At 39.6% G+C, this 17,923-nt stretch overlaps 1 protein-coding gene across 4 annotated transcripts in view; it reads left to right on the top strand.

Annotated features, from left to right (window-relative positions):
• UTRN (utrophin) overlaps nt 1-17,923 on the top strand; it is a gene marked incomplete at its 3' end in the record, with an annotated part of 327,257 nt that overhangs the window by 53,101 nt on the left and 256,233 nt on the right. For all 4 annotated transcript variants that reach the window (XM_083496211.1, XM_083496214.1, XM_083496212.1 and 1 more), the window contains exons 4-15: nt 1,532-1,624; nt 2,468-2,545; nt 3,444-3,536; nt 4,207-4,379; nt 5,911-6,026; nt 7,096-7,253; nt 9,762-9,965; nt 11,471-11,652; nt 12,178-12,328; nt 13,071-13,190; nt 13,698-13,799; nt 17,290-17,397. In XM_083496211.1, coding sequence (XP_083352337.1) covers nt 1,532-1,624; nt 2,468-2,545; nt 3,444-3,536; nt 4,207-4,379; nt 5,911-6,026; nt 7,096-7,253; nt 9,762-9,965; nt 11,471-11,652; nt 12,178-12,328; nt 13,071-13,190; nt 13,698-13,799; nt 17,290-17,397 — 1,578 coding nt within the window. The remainder of the gene's footprint in view (nt 1-1,531; nt 1,625-2,467; nt 2,546-3,443; nt 3,537-4,206; nt 4,380-5,910; nt 6,027-7,095; nt 7,254-9,761; nt 9,966-11,470; nt 11,653-12,177; nt 12,329-13,070; nt 13,191-13,697; nt 13,800-17,289; nt 17,398-17,923) is intronic.

Raw genomic sequence — 17,923 nt, forward strand, 5'->3', positions numbered from 1 at the left:
TTCTTATGGACCACTACTGTCAGCTGTGTATGTTTTCTCATTTTGTGGATGTAGCCCATAATTGTAAGTTTAAAGAATGACTTTGGGTTCCTATTAGTTTATGACTATTATCTTCACACCTTAATCCTAAACGTTTGTATCTTCACTTCCAGCTGGGCTGTGAAAACTGTGTCCCCCCATGCCCCGCAAGACTCCAACTTCCATTAGTCCTACTTAGCCAAACAGAGTCAGTGATCAGGGATAATAGCTGTTTTAATCAAAGAACATTTGGAGCAGGGTGGTCCAACACATGGCACCCTCTAGGCTTTTTGTGCACTGCCCCCCCCTCTGCAGCCCTTGTACTGCCTCCCCAAAGCTGGGTAAGCAAGGCGGTGGGCTTTGGGAAGGAGGCACGAATGCTCTGACAGGGTCCTAGAGCAGGGGTCGGCAAGGTTTACCTTGTCTGGACCGATTCACGCCAGCAGAGATCCCTCTGTGGGCCAGATCATTCGCACGTGTAAGTGCCCGCGATTTCCGGCATCTGCAGCTGCGCAGACACAATTTTTGAGGTTGGCGTCTGCGCAGGCGCGATTTCCGGCGCCGCGGAAGCAAGCCCCTGCACCGGTTTAGGGAGCTGCTCAGTTCAGGGGTGGCTTGTGGGCCGGTTAAACGACCCCCGTGGGCCGCTTGTGGCCCATGGGCCTTAGGTTGCCTACCCTATCCTAGAGTTTTCCAGCCTCCTTCCCAAAGCATATCTGGGGCTTTCCCAGCTTCAGGAAGGAGGTGGGAGGGCTCTAGGACTCTACCAGAGTCTTGTGTCTTCTTCCCAAAGCCCAGTTCCTTGGTTATCTGGCTTTGGGAAGACAATGCGAGGGGGCATCAAATTTTGGCCTCTCTCTCTTGCCCCCTCACCCCACCCCCACCCGACAAGTACTGTGTGGCCTATGGGTTCTGTGTTGAAATATTATTGAAGCCCACTTGGTATGAAAAGTTGGACCGCCCTAATCTAGAGGGTCACAGGTTTCCCATCCCTGGTTTACACTGTCAGCGTTAAAAGTGTTTTGAAGTGTGGTAGCATTTACAGGTATATTTTAGGCACATTTCCCTGTAAGACTTACAGGACAGTATAGCAAGCCTTAGTAGACTTTCTCTGTGTGTTTCTTACAACCGTAAGTGGTGAAAAATTTGGAATCTACTCTTCCAGGTGAAAATAATTCCATGATAATTTCATAGCAGATCAAGACTGTGAAGACTACGGATGATAGTTGCTTTAAATAGATTGTTGGGAGGTTATGTAGCGGTTGCCACCTTGGTGGCCCTTTGGTCTATATAAATAGTTTCACTGAGAAATCTGGAAAGCTTGAACATATGCAGAGAGAGAGAAAAATTGAGACAAAATTGGTCAGATTGTGGCTACATCTTATATTTGTGGCATTTTATTCTTTGTGTGTGTGTAGAATTAAATATTAAGCATGATGGGAACTAAGATACCTACAAACTTCCCTTTTTTGGAGCATTTTACAATGATTCTAAAACGTATCTTGTTTTATAGTGTGGAAAACCGCCAATAAAGGATATGTTCACAGATCTCCGAGATGGAAGGAGGCTTTTGGACCTTTTAGAAGGACTGACAGGAAATCCATTGGTAAGCAAAGCATTTTTCCAACATGAAGAAAATTAACTTCAAATGTTGCGTGTATAGTTAGAGTGGCATCATTCACTTATTTAGAATACTTTGCAGGTCTTTGCCTATAGTTTATGAATGAGCACACTCAAAGTCAATGTGTTTATGTTCTTTGCATCAGTTTGAACTTGCATGTGGTTCTTGGATTTCTAGTTCTTGCAGTTGTAATAAATTTAAATATGTGATGGCAACATTTTTTAATCTAATCAGCTATGCTGAACAATCAATGCACATTTCCTCTGATGGATTTCCACTGCATTTTTTTTTCAGCAGAAGAAAGTTTATAGCAGGATTAGCCCCTAGCCTGAGTTAGACAATTTTCCCCCTTCATACCTAAATTAGGAGAGAAGGAAAAGAGAAGGGGAATGTATGTGAGCCTGGAGCTTGCTACAGTACATGTCTGTAGTTTCTATTGTTACATTTGAATGCAACCAGTATATGCCTGATTCAGTTGTCTTCCATTAAAAACTCTGATGGAGTGCTCTGATGGTGTTTCCTGCTTGGCAGGGGGTTGGACTCGATGGCCCTTGTGGTCTATTCCAACTCTATGATTCTATGAAAAACAGTTGGTTCAAGCTGCCATAAGCAATGTATATCATGCAGAATTATAATTACATAGCTTGGCTAAAATAAATGGATATACATTTGGCTAGATTTAATACATGTATTCAGAATGTATTCAGAACTTCTGTTTGGTCTTTCTTGATCTTCTGGAGAGTATTATTTGTTAAGTATCATACAATGAAAGGAAAATTTGTGATCTTAGTTCTCCTCTTATATCTGAAAATTGTTTGTTATTTGAAGCTGAAAGAACGTGGGTCCACAAGAGTCCATGCCTTGAATAATGTCAACAAAGTACTTCAAGTTTTACATCAGAACAATGTAAGTTTCTAAAATAAATGTTTGCTTAGGAGTTCAGTGCCCTTGAATGTTCAGTGCCCCCGAAACAGGAGAAGAGAAGGTAACAATGAATTAAAATTAGTTAACTACCAATTAGACTGCAGCCTGAAAAGTCTTGGTGGTGACAGGGTGGGGTTGGGGAGAAGAATTTCATAAAATTCAACTTGCTTACAACTTGGTTCCCATAGTGGTTTATACTTTGCAGATGAGAATGTGTAATGATACTTCACTTATAATTAGAAGATAATTTCTCCCCCAAGAAGTGAACTTGTATTTCTTGTTCCTGAATGCCTTTGGGCATCATTGATGGATAGAATGCTAACATATTTTGAGAGGCTGAGTCAAATTATAATTTACTTTCTATAGACTTGTTATCAATAGTTATCAAGTCTCCTGAACTGCATCAGAAAAAACTATCTTTTAAAAATAACAACGGAAAGCTAAAAAGTGGTTGCACAATTAAGAATGTTTATACATATAAAGGTTTGGATCTGAATTTAATTCTTGGTTTAAAGAGAGAGGTTTTCTGCCCTGCCTTCCTTTACATTTTCCCCAAAACCTGCTTCTGGAATTGGGGGAAGCCTTTGCCTAGAGGCTGTTGCTTTTGGCCACCAGATAAATATTTGGTTGCCACTGATGACGATCTCTAGGGACAACTTGATTGGGGGGAGACATTTTAATTTCAAACTTGAATATAAGAATGTGTATATCTCCTAGAATTTGTACATTTAATGACTGCTTCTGCACTTGTACATTCTAGAAGCGGGATTAAATCACCCAGTTATATAGTTTAGACTATTTCTTTGCAAAAATGGCTAGGCTAAAGAAGTGAATTGTGTTGACTGGAATAAAAGCAATGATACTTGAATGTGTGTTCCAGGTGGAGCTGGTGAACATAGGGGGGACGGACATTGTTGATGGAAATCACAAACTGACTCTTGGCTTGTTATGGAGTATAATTCTGCACTGGCAGGTGAGCGACCTTGATACCTTATTTCAGTCCTTGCAAGTGAATTATTAATTAGCAATGGAACACATCTGCATTTTTTCTTTTGCTGCAACCCTTTCATGCCATCTATCCAACCAATCCCACCAATCCTGAGACCCCAGGGACAGGGGAAATGACTTGAAAAGTAACTCTCTTCTAATAGTAATAAACCATTTGACAAAACTTTGTGCTACTCACCAGCACGCACACACACACACACACACACACACACGGAATAGGCTGTGGTGTTCTTGGATCTCCTTACCTGGCCAAGAAGCCAGTAAAATGGGTTCCAATAGTTAGGGAAAGTACTAGCTGAGTATTGTTAACATCTGTATCTCCAGCTGAAGGGGCACTAGTGCAGGTTTTGTACTGGCACTGGAAGCATGGGGGAGGGAGAAAAGAAAGATGTCAGGTCCAGGGAGCCTGCAATATAAAGTCTGGAAATGAAAAGAGTTGGGGACAGATGGGAAGGATGAATATGAACAAATACAATTACATATGCTTCTCTCATGTGGCCGATTGTGAGTCACTGTCCTTTATGCTAACGCTGTGATCCGTAGGTTTGGGAAATCTTGTTTCCAGAGGCTCCGTGTATTCTTGGGCAGTTGTTTTGTGTATATGTACTTGAAAGCCTTTTTGTGCTTTCTTTCAGGTTAAAGATGTCATGAAAGATATAATGTCAGACTTGCAGCAAACCAATAGTGAAAAGATCCTCCTGAGCTGGGTGCGACAGTCTACTAGGCCTTACAGTGAGGTCAACGTTTTGAACTTCACCACAAGCTGGGCAGATGGGCTTGCTTTCAACGCTGTGATCCACAGGCACAAGTAGGTAGCTCCTTGCCAAATGCTGCAGTTCTAAGGAAATAAGCACCTGCAGTTTCTTTGTCCTGGGGTGGGTAAGGAAATTTAATGCTAAGTGATGCATTTTTTAAAAATAAAAAAAATGGCAGTAACAAATAACAATAGAAGAAAACTGCCAATACAACATTTTCCTAAAGAGCACAAAGCTTACACTCAGTTCTCAATATGTTAAAAAAAATACTTGGAATTGTTTTAAAGCCCACTTTGGCATATGTTAGCTGGAAAGAAAGCTGAGTGGTTTTTTTTAATGTTGAGGTTACTATGCTTGAGTGATGAGTAACAGTCAAAGCCAGTAATGTATGTTTTATTTTTTAAAAACACACATGGGAAAGTAAGAAAACTTTTAGTTTTTTTGGGTTTTTTAAAAAAGAAATCTCAGCTCAATACTAATACTTCCATGTGTTTATCTTGTGCCTTCTCACTATTTATTCATAGATGCATATATTATGAAAGGAATAGAGGTCATTTATTTTCCACTGAAAGCTTAAGACTGCAATATTGTTCCACTGAAAACCATGGAACTGTTGAAATAAAGTTCAAGGTTCATTTTGTTGGGGCAAAGATGTATGGCAAGGGCCACCACTACCTAAAGATAATAATAACTAAGTATCATTAAAACAATGGAACCAGTTAGTCACAATTAATTTAAGTCCCATTGTAATGGGATTCAGTCACAAGTAATTTAGTCATGTAAGGTCGTATTCGCCCAGTTTATATATAATGCTAAGATAACCATGGCTTAGCATGAATGCATGTGTTCCTGGAGATGAGATTGTGGATATTTGCTCCTTGTCTGGGCCTGCTACAAGCTAAACCATGGTTTGGCTTAGTGCATTGTCCAAATGGTCTTGTTGGTTCTCATTCCACTCAAACCACGAGTGGTAAGCAAAGTTTGCTCTTGGTTTTCAGCTCACAATTTGTCTGGAAGAGATAAAACATGAGAACAGGAACAGGTGACATACTAAGCCAGTCCATGGCTTACTTAGCTCACAGCAACAGAATGATCAGAAAAGGAGCAAAGTGACTGGAGTATCCTCTTTGGGAGCCTATGTGCTTTCAGCAGGCCATGTTTTAGCTTAGTACTACATGTAAACAACTAAGTATGCAGCACTTTTGAAAACAGCAAGTTGTTCAAAGAATTAATTGAAGGCTGCCTTGCCTTGCATCAGCAATACGCCTGCATGCTGCCTACAATACACCCAACATTTGAATTTAATTTCTTTAGCATGATTATTGGGATCAATAAGTAGGTTGAATGTAAGTTCTGTCCATGTGATTGAAAGTGAACTAAATTCTGGGGACCCTGAAATGTTAGTTTCCTTCCGGAGAAATAAGTAAGCATATCCATCACCATATGCACAGATCTTTCTCTTGTATGTGGTATTTGACTTAATGGACGCATGGTACATATAACTGCTTGATTCAAGTGTTGAATGAATAAGCAAGTTGTCTTCCTTTTTTTCTTCCCTTATTTTGTTTTCTCTTCTGATTTTAGGCCCGAGCTCTTTAGCTGGGATAAAGTAACTAAAATGGCTCCAGTTGACAGACTAGAACATGCCTTCAACATAGCCAAAAATCGCCTGGGGATAGAAAAATTGTTAGATCCTGAAGGTAGAAGATGATTCTTTGCAACTGAGTACACTTATGTCTGGATGATGGATTTTTTAAATTATTTGATTATATGTTTATGCATTTAAGATGACTGTAATGGATTATAATTGGCTAACTTCTGTTTAGAGTAAACCCACTGAAATTAATGTGCCTTAAGTTAGTCATGTCCATTAATTTCAGCGGGTCTGCTTTGGGTATGACTACAGTGGAATGCAATCCAATACTGAATATGAAAAAAAGAAGAGTGTTGCTGCAAAGACTTCAGTATTTCTATATTGTTTACTTAAAGGTAAAGGTAAAGGTACCCCTGCCCGTACGGGCCAGTCTTGACAGACTCTAGGGTTGTGCGCTCATCTCACTCTAGTGGCCGGGAGCCAGCGCTGTCCGCAGACACTTCCAGGTCATGTGGCGAGCCAGAGCAGCACACGGAAATGCTGTTTACCTTCCCGCTAGTAAGCGGTCCCTATTTATCTACTTGCACCCGGGGGTGCTTTCGAACTGCTAGGTTGGCAGGCGCTGGGACCGAGCAATGGGAGTGCACCCCGCCGCGGGGATTCGAACCACCGACCATGCGATCGGCAAGTCCTAGGCGCTGAGGTTTTACCCACAGCACCACCCGCGTTCCTCTGTTGTTTACTTAGCCTACATTTATTAATTTGCTTAGGCAATTTATAACCTGCTCTTCACAAAAATCAATCCCAGACCAGAATACAGCATGAAAAGGAGCAATACATAATAAAATAAAACATTCTGAAAATATCAAAACACAACAACAACCCAGAATTAAGCATGCTGTGCCCTTTTAAAATTAATTTCAGTTAATCTGCCAGTAGTCTTGTGCTTAATATATCTATATAATGAGAGTGAAGTGACAGAATTTAGTACTGATGGTTTTCAGCTTGGTGGATAGTGTCCTATATATGTGTTGCTGATTCATTTCTGCAATCTCTCTCCCCACGCTCCGCAAACCCTGAACTCAACATACGGGCACAGCCTTATGGCTCTGGGCATGGTTTTCAGCTTGAAAACCTGCAAGAATATCCAGTAATCATATCATTTCTGTTTTTAGATGTTGCTGTACAGCTTCCTGATAAGAAGTCCATTATCATGTACTTGACATCCTTGTTTGAGGTCCTCCCTCAGCAAGTTACCATGGAAGATATTCGAGAAGTGGAGACTCTTCCAAGGAAATATAAAAAGGAATGTGAAGAAGGGGACATACAGATGGTGTGTGCTAATGTTTTCCCAATTCTTTCTTAGTGTAATGTCGTATGACATTTAATGTTGCCTCCCAGGTAGCTCCTGTGTCTTTTGTCCTTTTCACAGTCAATAGAAAAGTACTCATACAAACTTGTACGGTCAGTAGGTTCTGGCTTCTGACATGCAGTGCAAAAATAAATAGCTTTCTTCCATTCTTCTTTCATATCATCCGATGATCTTCCTTTGCTTCTTTTTTCTGATGTTACTTTATCGGCCTGGCATTCATATTTTCTTTTTTCCAGTACAACTCCTTGTCCCCTCAATATACTTTCCTCTTAAAAAATAAAAAATCTGTTGCTATATCAACCCAGCCTTCTATGCTATGTATTTAGAATTCTCTGTTTTCTAGTTCTCTTACTTTTCCCTTTATATCTTGGTCTTTAAAATCCCCTGACTCTTTTCTTTTATGCATTTCTTTCCCCTTTTAATATAAAGTTCTGGAGCATATTGCTCTGTGACAGTGTGTTGGATCTAGAGTTCGTGGGAGCTGAACTCTGATCCTGGGATGCTCTCACTGGGAGTGGGAGAAGATGCAGTTTTAACTGATTCCCTGTTACCCTTTACTTCCCAAAGATCTACTCTGGAAGGTGTGGGGGAGTGGTTTTTGAACAGTGTGTGAGGTGGCATAGGAGGCTGCAAGGAGAAGAGGGAAATAAGCAAAAATCACTTCCTCCTTTTCTCTAGTGCAGCGGTTCTCAACCTGTAGGTCCCCAGATGTTGTTTGACTACAACTCCCATCATCCCTGAGCTCTGGCCTTGCTAGCTTGGGGTGATGGGAGTTGTAGTCCAACAACATCTGGGGACCCACAGGTTGAGAAAGGCTGTTCTAGTGGAAGCTTCCATTGCTTTCAGATGCTTCCATTTGCGTAAGAACAATTCTTCACCCAACTCTATCTTTCCCTTTTTACCAAGTCTGTTTTTGATTCTTTTCAATCTGAGTTTCAGTCTCTTCATTAAATAGAGGCTTCTCTGACTATATTTTTGAGTTTGGATCAAAATGGTAGGGTCATTTCTTTCACCATTTGGAAATGACTTTAGCTAAGCCTAAGATGGTTCATTTTCCCTCGCAGTTGATTCTTCCTCTGTTTGTACCTTTAGTTGGGTGGGTTTGGGTGAAAGGATCTGCTTAACTCTTCCCATCCCAGCTATTTCCCCCCCTTCAAAATCATGCCTGCTCTCCTGCTGTTTTTCTCCCTGAGAGATAAAATATCTCCTGTTATCTTCTAACTTTTGAAGAGAAAGATCTCTTTCATTCACCTCTTGTGGTCTTTCAGTCAGCATAAAGCTACTATTACCTGATAATCGAAAGCTCTTGGTGGGAGAAGGGGAAAGATTATGTAACTTCATATATAATGTGTAGTTCTGTCCTTGTTTTAAGTGACAAGCCACCACAACATTTTTTAATTCTATTAGACTTTTGCTCTAGTCATTGATTGTTCCTTTCAAGAGGCAATACTGCTGAATGTTTTTATGACATAACTCTTGTAACACAGAGAATCATAAGACAAAGTGTAAACTCAACTTTGAATACCACCAGTTAACATCCTACCTCTTGTTAGGCTAGTTGTAGAAAGTGTGCAGAGGTTACTATTTTAAGTTTTATATACTTGAATGTATTTTGTGAAGCACTTGTCAGAAATCCTAGCTTAATGCTTGTAACAGGTTTGGTGCCACATATTGCACTTAGGCATCCGGTAATTGAACTTGTGACTTAAGTTCGTACTTGGAAAGGACAGGATATTTTTACAACTGAAATCTCTTTAGACAGAAGTGCTGATAAGACTTCTAAATTACTTTAATCATGTGTTGGGGGTTCCACAATTTTTTCTAGGAATTTTTTTTTATATATAAGAAAGACCTTCGACTTTAATTTTTATGCACGACTGCATTGTAATGAAAAACTTCTCTAAAGTAAAAACATTAACATCACAGTAAACAATTTATATATGGTTAATGTGCTTGATGAAAGCCGTTTTAATTTTTTAAATATCAATGTGAAGGCATATGTCTGTGTGTGGAGTGGTCATGTTGTAGGCTTTTGGAGGTAAGATAATGGAATATTAGCAACTTCTGTGCAGGTATAGAAATATTTTATCTAAGTCGATGTGTAAATGCATTTGTAAAATGAACATCAGTGAGAGCAAAACTCAATTATGTCAGCTAGTAAACCTAGATCATTCAAATGGTTTTTTGGTAAAATATCAAGTCTAATCTTAATTTCTGCCATTTATTTCATTAACATTGAATCTGTTATTGATAACCATGCCCTGAATACCTTGAACCAGATACCTTGGATTTTCTGCACTGCAAGATAAAAACCTAATCTTGCACACACACAAGATTCTGATACATGCATTCCCAACCCCCACTCCAGCCCTTTATGTGGTGGTAACATCTCTGTTAAATAAGCATTTGTGTTATTATAAAAACAGCTTTCGAGAAGTGGCTCTTGAGTTTGATTTTTCTGCTCTGTAGAGTGAAACAGCAGAAGATGACTATGGAGGTTCAAGAGCAGAAACTCCCAGCACTGTGACTGAAGTTGATATGGACTTGGACAGCTACCAAGTAGCTCTGGAAGAAGTTCTCACATGGCTGCTCTCTGCCGAGGATACATTCCAAGAACAGGAAGTCATATCTGATGATGTTGAGGAAGTCAAGCAACAATTTGCTACGCACGAAGTGGGTGTTAAATAAGGTTTCTATGAGAGTTGCAGTATGTAGTTGGTTGATCAATATTATCCCTTGATTAGGCAGCAGGAGATCATTTTCATAACTATAGTTGTTATACACATTTTACCCACCAAGTTCATAAAGCTCCTCCTTCTGCTGCCTGGGAATGCAGAAAAGGGGATTAAGGGGATGGTTGTCAAGTGCCTGATGGGCCATGCATACATAGTTTGTGGGCTGTGTTTAGGCTGGTGGGTCACAGGTTCTGTAGATAGTTGCAGAAGAACTTATTCAATTTCTTGTTCAATTTCTCTTCGGTAATATAAATGTTATTAAAGTTCATGGGCTACTTAGACGTTGGAAGTTACAGGAAATTTTTTGTTGGTTTCTTTTGGTTCTTTTCCTGAAAAATATTTTTGATGGATAAATCATTTGCTTATGGGATAACAACATTATTTTTTTAATATAATAATATTTTGAGAGAGACCGGGATTTTCCATAGATTGTGAAGTGGCTGCAAATGGCACTCATGCCTTGGGACTTTTTAAAATTTTTTTATTGACATATACCTCTGTTGTGGGTTTAAGATTACACCCAGATATATATAGGTAGTTGTTTTTGCAGTTACAGTGTGCACTAGCACCTGGAAAGGTAAAGGTAAAGGGACCCCTGACTGTTAGGTCCAGTCGTGGCCGACTCTGGGGTTGCGGCGCTTATTTCACTTTATTGGCCGAGGGAGCCGGTGTACAGCTTCCGGGTCATGTGGCCAGCATGACTAAGCCGCTTCTGGCGAACCAGAGCAGCGCACGGAAACGCCGTTTACCTTCCCGCCGGAGCGGTATCTATTTATCTACTTGCACTTTGACGTGCTTTCGAACTGCTAGGTTGGCAGGAGCAGGGACCGAACAACGGGAGCTCACCCCGTTGTGGGGATTTGAACCGCTGACCTTCTGATCGGCAAGTCCTAGGCTCTGTGGTTTAACACACAGTGCCACCCACGTCCCTCAGCACCTGGAAACAGAGCTACTTTAAAGAAAATACAAGCATGGAAGAGCTAATCATAGAATCACAGAATTGTAGAGTTGTAGAGGACCCTGAGGATCATCTGGTCCAACCCCCTGCAATGGAGGAATATGCAGCTCTTCTGCACATGGTTCAAACCTGCAACTTTGGCGTTATCAGTCCTATGTGATTAATGTTGCATATTGTTGGCTCCCCGCCCCAAAGCATTTCAGGCCGTCATAGAAGAAGCATGAACCTGAGGTTCCCACAGTAATAGAAAACTAATCACACTGTTGATTTGATTATTTTATTTCTATTTTTAGCTTCCTGATGAGGAGAGAAACACCTTAGCATCTTTTTTTTTTTGCTTGTTTCTTTATTGATCCTAGCCTTTTCTGTGGCGTTCCAATTTCAAATTTGCTGTTTATTAAAAGTCTTGTAAATTCCATGCAGTTATTAAAATTATCCACGGTGAGAGATCAGATTGATCTGACTTGTTTAATCTTTTTTCCTAGGCTTTTATGATGGAGTTGACAGCACACCAGAGCAGTGTGGGTAGTGTGCTGCAGGCTGGCAATCAATTGTTAGCCCAGGGCAATCTTTCAGAGGAGGAGGAAAGTGAAATCCAGGAACAAATGTCATTGCTGAATTCCAGATGGGAGGCTCTCAGAGTAGACAGTATGGATCGGCAGTCCCAGTGAGTGACACCCTGAACACGCACAGACTAGATTCCAGTTCCAATGGGACACGTTATGTGTCAACCCCTCTGACCCAACCCCTTGCGGACTGAACAGTTTTTAGAATAAACTTAATGCATCACAACACTAAATTCAGCCTGGAAGCACATCTAAATGAGCTCAGGAAAAAGGAAATAAAGTAGTGAATAGTTTTGCGCCCAAGACACTAACATGAACACAAAACTAAACTGTGGCTCTTTGTATGAAAATGTAGTATTTCAGATTCTGTGTTCAATACAGGCTTATGTGTTGCTTTAAAACATAGTTCCTAATAAATGTGACTAGATTTTCAGGCCCAGTTTCCAAACATGTTGCTTTTCTTTTGACCAACTCATGTAGGCTGCAATCTTTTGAGTACTTACTTATGAGTAAGACTTAAGGAACACAGTGGGACTCAATTCTGAGGATTGCACTGTTACTTTAACATCAAATCTCATTTTAAAAGCGACATTAAAAAGAATTCATTGTGTTTTTGGCATGATCAGCCTCCATGATGTATTGATGGAGCTACAGAAGAAACAACTGCAGCAGCTGTCCGACTGGTTGACTGTTACAGAAGGACGCATTCAAAAGATGGAATCTCAGTGCTTCGCTGAAGACTTGGAATCCTTTCAACAGCAGATGGATGAACATAAAGTATTTTTACCCCTTACTGTACTAAGCATGATAGAGTGAAAAAATAGTCTGCAACAGCTCAGATTTCCTGGTTCCCTTTGGATGGAATTGTTAATATAGAAACTCATCTTTTAAAATAAGATTTAGACCTTCATGTGTACTGTGGCATTGTGCCATGTATAGTGAAGTTCAGGAACTGTATTTTTTTGGAAGTACATTTTACTTCTTGGCTTCCTTGAAACTTTGTGGAGCATTGAGTGTTGCCATTAAAACTTCTGGATAGAACTTAGGGGATTTTTCATATGACTGATCTTGTGTAATATTACTTAGTAGTTCTGGGGTTTGTGTGAATATTCCTTTTGACACAGTGCTTTTTCTGAGGAGAGGTGTATTTTTAAGCACCCAAAAGTGTTGCCACAGAGGAAATGTTCTTCCTGCCACCCACTCTTCAATGTGGCCCAGAGCACTAAGCTAGCATTTTCATGTGACTAGACATGTCAAATGAATGTGGGGATCTTCACTTGCAAGAAATGACTTAATGAGCACATATGCAAGATAAGGTTGCATTGGTGAAAATAATTTTGTTACTATACATATTGTGTGGGCTGTGGCCAGAAGCAGCAGAGGCTGTTTAGAGTGGTTGTGGATAAACAGTCGTGGCTCATTAGGAAAATATTTGCTTAAACAAAATCAAGCAGCTGGCACTAGCAAAACAATACAGTGTTATGTCTGGTCTTTGTAACAATTTAATCAACGCTTTCAGGGGCTACAAAATGATCTTGAAGCAGAGCAGGTTAAAGTAAACTCATTGACTCACATGGTGGTCATTGTTGACGAAAACAGTGGTGAAAGTGCCACAGCTATCCTAGAAGATCAATTGCAGGTGAGTGGATGTCTTGATTTAATAATTCTCTGCGTGGGAAAAATGTGGAACATTTTTCAGCCAAAGGGCCACATCTCCTTATGGGGGCCCACATGCCAGTGGTGGGCAGGGCAAACCTAGATGGAGCAATGAATATGAATCTTACCTTTGTACTGTAGGTTTCTTTCTACACACATTCACCCAATGCTCTCTGTCCCCCAGGCAAGCAAGCAACATTTATTTATTAGACTTTATTTATTTATTTATTTATTTAGTAGACTTATTAGATGCTTGTCACCTGAAAGTCTTCAAGCAACTTACTTTAAAGAAAAATATGTGCATACATATTTGGCATACATAATGGCATACATAATATTTGGCATACATAATGCCAAAGGAAGAAAAGGGGTTGTAGCCCCATTGTGCATGGCTTCTGCTGCTGGGACTCATTAGCTAAATCCCACCCTATATGTTTGTATTTTCCATAGGGGGATGCATGGTTTCAGAAATTTCTTTGATTGTCTGCAGGTGCTTGGTGAACGATGGACAGCAGTTTGTCGCTGGACTGAGGAACGGTGGCTCAAACTACAGGAGCTCAATATCTTATGGCAGGAGCTATTGGAAGAGCAGGTAAAACTTGTTTATTTTCTCCAGTGTACTTATTTTTTAAAAGAGTAAATCAGCTTTCTGAACTTGCTTGTATTCCTACCCAAAGGTATTCATTCAAATTGTTATGGACTGGTCTGTTACCAGTGTATATTGCTGACAGAACCTGAGGTCATTCAGTGAAGCTGAAATATTTTGGAAGATTCAGAACTGGGAAAAAGCAATACATTTTCACCAGCGCATAGTTAAACTTTGGAATTCACTACCATAAAATGTAACAAAGGTCACCAGCTTGAAAAGTTTTGAAAGGCAATTAGACAAATTCAAACTCTTATCAGTTGCTAGGAAACATGAGTGGGGAGAATGCTGTTGCATTCATGTCCTGCTTGCAGGCTTCCCATAAGTATCTGGCTGGCCACTTTGAGAACAGAAAGGTGTGCATAAATAGGCCTTTCGACTCTTCTTACATTTTAATGTAATTTTTATGTAATTATTTATAAGGCCATGTTACGATTGAGACAGTTATGGGGAAAGAGAGTTAGGCTATTGTACAAGTTTTCAGGAACACCCTTAAACTCATGTAAAAGAGTATTAAAATAAATTGTGTTTCTTCAGTTCAAACTGCTTTTTTAGGGGGAAAAACTTGTTACATAGAATTAAATACTAAAATTATAGCCTTTCAGTTCTTCAGATATAGATCTCAGGCCAGTTGTCAGCTGCCATTATGAGTGGTGCAATAAAAAATGCACCATCAGGGATACTTCGGCCCAAGCTGCTACAAGTTTTATTTGTATCTGGGCATGGACCCCTTGGCTTTTGCAGTGCAGCATTCCACTGTTTGTGGATGTGCTTAAATAAAATTTGCTATTTCATTTATGATTCCCCCACCCCCGAACAATAGAAGTGATTTTTATTGTATATAGATATAGGTCCTTCCTGGGTGTGAACTTTAAGTATAATGCGTTAAGAAGGATTTATAAGATCATGGTGCAACAACCTTCATTGCTAAACCTCGCTGCTTTGTTTGCTGTCAGTGACTAGTCATCTACATTATGGGTGAGAGATGGGGAGCAATTTGCCTACTTATATCCCAGAGTATAAATCAAGCTAATATATATAAACAGTATCCGGTATGTTACAAACAGTATGTTTTACGACCAGTGACAAATTTAACTAAAGGGAAGTAGCTGAGCATTATTAATTTTAGTAGACTGGGGCTGAGTAATCACTGTATCCATATGATTGTGGCCTCTTCTCTGTATGCAGTTGGCCCCGTTATGGATCACATTTGGATCAAACTGCTAAATTAATCAGATTAAATTAATCCCATTTGAGATTAATATAATAGGATAAAATAACAGATGTAATCCTCTACTGTTGTGCCTCTTTCTATCTAGAGAGGTGGTCTTATAGATTTCAAAGGCTAGTGTGTGTATTACCAATCATAGAGGACTGGGTGAGTCAGTGTTGGTTGCAGAAGGCAGGTTTTGCCCTTGGCATTATTGTATCCACAAGAGCAGTATTCTAAGTCCCAACTGAAATGAACACAAATCCTTCACTTGTATAGAAGAAAAGTAAAGGTCAAGGGACACCATTAGTGACACCATCACCTCTGGGTAACTCAGATTGCCTTTGTCTGCATAGTCTTATCTTGAGTCCTGTTTCTTTCATTGCATTTCTGCCCTGTTATTTCCCCAAAGAGCCTTGGGCAGCATTTGCACTTCAAAATCTCCTTAATTACCAGCTTCTCCAGTTTATGCAAGCTGTTTCTAAAAACAACAACATACAGGCAAATTGCTTCACTGTATGCCCCAACAGTGTTGTGTAGATCTTTTAAAATGATTTGTTAGTGGTGAAAAAATAATTGAAACAACTCATTGGCTGAGGTTTTCTAGTTGAATGGATGAACAGCAAAGAGATACCTTAGGATGTATAGTGCCCTTGATGTTTTTGGGGAGGTAGATTGTAAAGTCAGCAAATGTTAAATCATTCGGGAAAATTATCTTCAAACACTGCCACTTAACTTCTTTACTCAGTGATAATTATAGCTTTTCTGGGGTTTTTTAAAGGAAATGTATTTTGGCGGCTGTTAGCAAAGCTCAGTTGTTCATATTTATAAGTCTGATAGACTCTCCAAGTGCCCCTATTTTCCAGGGACATCCTTGATTTAGAGAAGCTGTCCAGGTTTCTGATTTGATCCTGGAATGTTCCATTTTTCCTTAGTATGTCCCTATTTTCATTGGAGAAATGTTGGAGGGTATGGAGTTATCTGACCCCTGAGCCATCTGAAGGCAATCCCGTATAGGGAAGTTTGTTTAATGTTTAATGTTTTATTATGTTTTTATATATGTTGGAATCTGCCCAGAGTGGCTAGGGCCACCCAGTAAGGTGTGTGGGGTAGAAATAGTAAAATTATCGATATGGAATGGGGCGTCCCTATTTTCATCAGAGAAATGTTGGAGGGTATGGTCTGTGTCAGTTCAGTATAAAATATTCTGTTTGAAGAAACTTGTGTGATTTTTCACAAGAATGCAAAAAGTTGTGTCTTAGTTCCTTTCTGTAGCTGAGTGTAGCTCTTACTAGGGTTACTAATACTAGCTCTTTCTATGAACTTAGAGTATTTGGAAATAGTCCAGTCCCAATAAAGAACACTAATAGATACATTTGATGGATTACTTACTTCAGTGATTGGAGTGGGAGGCTTAGTTTCTGCCTTGGTTCTTTAAGGACAAAATTTGTTGCTTGCTGAGTAGATAGAATAGGACAGCTATGACCCTTTGAGTTGGTTCTTGGTTTGCAGAACTAAATATTGTCTTCTAAACATGCCATTATAGAAGTGAGGAAAAATATCTGCTATGGATACTAAAAAGTTACAAAATAATCTCCCCAGGTAGATAGATTTAATTAATTTTGAGTCTAGTTAATTAATTTAATTAATGTTGAGTCTAGTGTTGCAATTAAGGTACAATGATGAAGATGATTAACAAAATATAGCCTCAAATGGCTCAGAACTGCAGTACCTCAAGGACCGTCTCTCTCCATATGAACCTAGCCACACCCTGAGATCAACATCTGAGACCTTATTTTGTGTGCCTCTTCCATGGAAGGTCTGGAGGGTGGCAACATGAGAACAAGGCTTTTCTGCGGTGGCTCCCCATTTATGAAATGCTCTCCTCAGGGAGGTTTGGCTGGCACCTTCATTATACACCTTTAGGCACCAGGCAAAAAAGTTCTTCAACCAGGCCTTTGGCTGATTAACATCTTAAATATCTTACAACCCTTTTAAATGTGTTTGTGGGAGGGAGAGGGGGTTATTGGTTTCCCCCCTTTTGTTACTGTTTTCATAATGTATTTTGTGTTTTTATATTGTATTTTTATGTGGTGAATTGCCCTGAGATCTATGGATAGAGGGCGGTATACAAATTTAATTAATAAAAATAAAATGCAGGGGAATTGTGTAAATATTCTCTTGGCGTGTTTTGTTTTTTTAAAAAATGTGTTGTCTCTTGTGCAGTGTTTATTGAAAGCCTGGCTAATTGAGAAAGAAGATAGTTTAAACCAAGTGCAAACAAGCAACTTCAAAGATCAAAAAGAGCTTGGTGTGAATGTTCGAAAGCTGGCAGTGAGTATTACTTGGTTTGCATTTGGAAATAGCATTAAAACCCTAAATGTTTCATCCTGTTCTACTCCCTATTGTCAATTGGGCATTTTCTTCAGTGCTAGAGTATCATCCTTGTTTCATCCTAGTGCTAATTTCATGGTCTACCAAGTTTTCAAATTACTTTCCAAAGAAATAGGTTAATTCTTGTGGGTCTCACTCATAGCTGAAGAATGCAGTGTGAAAATCACAACATGCTATTTTGTGAAAAGCATGTGACTGTTCAGTTCATGCAAATGTGCTAGAGAGTGTACAAATTGAAAATGGTGCTTATTGAAAAGCAAGTATAAAGGCAGTAGTCCAAGATAAATTCTTGTGGATACTGTGGTCTCACCACCAGATTCTCAAAGGAGATATGAGAATGAAACATCTGACACTAGAACGCCTGAATTACAGTGTTCAGGGGAATGATGGAAATTTGCAAAGATATTTAAAAATCTACCGGTACCTTACATTATTTGCATTACGTAACAGAACCAGCAATACAATA

This window comes from Podarcis liolepis, assembly GCF_965112155.1.
Source record: "Podarcis liolepis genome assembly, chromosome: 3".
NCBI classification, from domain to species: Eukaryota; Metazoa; Chordata; class Lepidosauria; order Squamata; family Lacertidae; genus Podarcis; species Podarcis liolepis.